Here is a 3,521-nt window from a genome sequence, read left to right on the forward strand (position 1 = left end):
AAGAATAATAATTCTTATTACATCATGGATATAACAATACAAGTTCTTTTAATGAATAACAAAAAATACAGATTTATATATTTATATAATATCTATATCCATCTTGTATATCTATATCTATATCTATATCTATATCTATTGCTATATCTTTCTATCTCTTTCTATATCTTTTTATTCTTATATATTCTATGTTTCTATGTTACATTTCAAAACTGTATATTTTAGAAAAATTTTACTGAAATAACTAATTTACCAAATAATATAACCATAGTTACATATGCTATCCCAACAAATTCAAAGTAACAGTTATGTGGCGACTCACGCCACATCAGGCGCGCGGGCACCGCACGGCACGGCGCCGCTCCTGCGAGCGCCGGTGACACGGCGGTAGTTCGGCGCGGCACCGCTAGGCGGCCACCAGCGCCGTCAGCATACTCGCGCTTAAAATTCAGTGGCGATGGGTATATTAAGACCTCCGGCGACGACGAAATTTCAATAAGTGTTTCTTGTCGGAGACAGTTCGCGAGTGAAGTAGTCGACAGTACCAAGTGTTGATCGAGTGAGCCCTACGGGCCTCGATTATTTTGCCCCGAGCGAGCCCCTTGGGCCTCAGAATCTCTATCGAGCGAGCCTCCCCTTAGGCCTCGATATCTTCACCGAGCGAGCCTCCTTAGGCCTCGGTACCTTCACCGAGCGAGCCTCCTTAGACCTCGGTATCTTCACCGAGTGAGCCCCGCGGGCCTCGGCATCTCTATCAAGGGAGCTTCCTCAGGCCTTGATATCTTCACCGAGCGAGCCCCTAGGGCCTCGGTATCTCCATCGAGCGAGCTTCTTCAAGGCCTCGATATCTTCCTCGAGCGAGCTCCACGGGCCTCGACATCGAACCAAGCGAGCTCCAGAGGGCCTTGGCACACCAGCGAGGATCCTGCCACGAGTCCGGCGACGACTCCGAGACGTCCCACCACCAGGACATCCACCGGGAAGCCCAGAGCGCGGACCGCCTCTACCACCGTCGCAGCCCGTAGTGCCATCGGATCCGCGACTACGCCAGGGGCCTAGGCCTCCACCGATACTCGGACATAGCTACATCCCGTGGAGACTAGAGCCGATTACAAGTATAGCAGCTCGATTTCGAGAGCAAGGAACACAAGTACACCGCAGAGTCGACACCACCGAAGCGGCCACTCAGACGTCACCGCAGGGATCGGCCGAACTCCAGGCCGTACCTGTAGACGTGGCGCAACAATCCTCACCGAGAGGAACTCAGGGCACGTCAGGCCTAGAGAGCCCTCCTCCTCAAACACCCGTCGGTCGCCCACGGACGCCAGGCCGTAGGAGGAAGTCCTCCAAGAAACTACGCGTTCAACTGGATAAACTATTCGGACCCTCGCCGACGAAACCGACGAGGAAGAAGGTGGGGGAGAAAGAGAACGAGCCGCCAGCAGAAGATCCGACCCCGGGAGGATCTCACCACTAAGACCAGCACCAAGAAGACACGTAACCGCTCTTCTCAGGGCGACACACGCAACCGCCCTTTTCAGGGCGAGCAAAAGAACGTAACGAGAGAACACCCACGGTTCTCCGCAAGGAACACTACAAGTTATATAACTAACAGTAATATAACTGTTACTTGATGTTTGTTGGAATATTTATTTTCAGTTAAATTTTCCTGAAGAAGTATGTTTTGAAAAGCAAACATGATCTTTTATATCTATCTATTTCGTTTCTTATATCTTTCCAGTCAAGTTTCCAGTATTAAATCTAAGTTATTATGAGCCTGGTCTGCATGAAATACAATTACTCGAAGATTTTGAGCAGGTCGTTGCACAAGACATAATCGAAAAAAATGCACTTTTATACATAACCGGGTATGTTGCACATAAATTTCGTAATCGTTATGATGATTTAGGAATTCCTACAAAAGAGCTCCCAAATCTATCAAATGATTGGATTTGCACATTATCCCGAGGAAATTGCATATATCCTTCCAAAAAACTTCAAGATGTAGCAGAAATTATGAACGAAGAATTCATAAAATTTCATAATACTTCCTTTTCTACACAAGACAAGATTTTTGATACATTAACAAACATTGAGTCAGTAATAGACTACGCAATAGTGAACTGTAGAATGAGAGAAAAGGTGAAGAGGATGAGAATAGGGATGAGAACAGACTCAGATCACTTACCGGTAATAGTAGAGGTAGAAGCAGAGGGAGTTGCTAGGGAACGGAGGAAAGGCATAGAGAGGGAAGTTATGGACTTGTCGAGGGAAGGCGCGGAGGAGTATAGAAAAAATATAGAGGAGGAGAAGATAGAGGAAGAAGGAAGGACGGAGGAGGTATTCCAAAGCATTAGGGAAGGGATAAGAAAAGCAGTAAAAATGAAAAGGTTGAAGGTAGGAACGGGTGGAGAGAAGGGAAGATGGTGGGACACAGAATGTAGGAAAATGAAAAGAGAAGTAAGAAAAAGCTTTAGAGAGTGGAGAAAGGGGAAGGGAAGCAAGAAAGAATATGATAGGAAGGAGTATGAAAGAATGTGTGACAGGAAGAAAGAGGAAGAGAAAGATAAATTTATTAGGGAGGCAATGGAAGCAAGGACAGAAAGCTGAGATTTGGAGGATAATCAACAGAGTGAGGAAAACATGGAAGGGGGTGAACGAAGAGATTAGGATAGAAGAATGGGAGGAGCATTTTATGAGACAGATGGGGGGAACAAAAGAGAAGCCAGAGAGCAAGGTAGGAAAGGGAGAGGAAGAGGAGGCAGGAGGGGGAGAGGAAGAGACAGAGGAGGTAGAAGATATTAGCATAGACGAGGTAATAAGCGCGGTGAAGAGGACGAAAGCAAGAAAGGCAGCGGGATCAGACGGCCTACCGAACGAGGTATGGAAAGAAGGGGGGGCAAACTGTTAGGGGTGATAAGTAGGCTTTACAACAGGATATGGAAGGGGGAAAAGATACCAAGGATATGGGAAGAAGGGATAATAGTGCCAATCAGGAAAAAAGGGGAAGGTAGAAAAACAGAAGAGTATAGGGGGATAACATTACTGTCGACTATTTATAAAATATATGCACAGGTGATAACTAGGAGGTTGGAAAGGGAAGTAGAGAGAGAGGGGATGGTACCGGAAAATCAGGCGGGTTTTAGAAAAGGTAAAGGGACGATGGACAATTTGTACAGCCTAAATTATGTGGTAGGGAGGGAATTGAAGAAAGAGAAAGGGAAACTAGTCGCCATGTTCGTGGACCTAAAAGCGGCGTTCGACGCGGTAGATAGAGAGGAATTATGGAAGGAACTGAAGGACAGAGGGGTATCGAAGAGATTAAGGATAAGGATAGAAGACTTATACAGGGAGACGAGATGTAGGGTAAGGGTGGGAGAAGAGGAAAGTAAGGAATTCTGGACGGTGAAAGGGGTAAGACAAGGGTGCCCACTGAGCCCACTGCTATTTAGCTTGTTTACGGCAGACTTAGAAGAGAAGATGGGGAGGGGGTTGAGTGGGGGGGTAAGAATAGGAAACAG

General features: G+C 46.4%; 1 protein-coding gene across 1 annotated transcript; it reads left to right on the forward strand.

The window, feature by feature from the left end:
* Nucleotides 1-759: 759 nt before the first annotated feature.
* Nucleotides 760-1,477, forward strand: LOC105567811 (proline-rich protein HaeIII subfamily 1-like; the record flags this gene model as incomplete). The annotated part of the gene is made up of 1 exon (XM_012023007.1): nt 760-1,477. A coding segment is annotated over one exon (718 nt), but the record flags the coding sequence as incomplete, so codon positions are not given.
* Nucleotides 1,478-3,521: the final 2,044 nt, after the last annotated feature.

This window comes from Vollenhovia emeryi, unplaced genomic scaffold (genome assembly GCF_000949405.1).
Source record: "Vollenhovia emeryi isolate VEMERY1.0 unplaced genomic scaffold, V.emery_V1.0 DF942723.1, whole genome shotgun sequence".
In the NCBI taxonomy this organism is placed as follows: Eukaryota; Metazoa; Arthropoda; class Insecta; order Hymenoptera; family Formicidae; genus Vollenhovia; species Vollenhovia emeryi.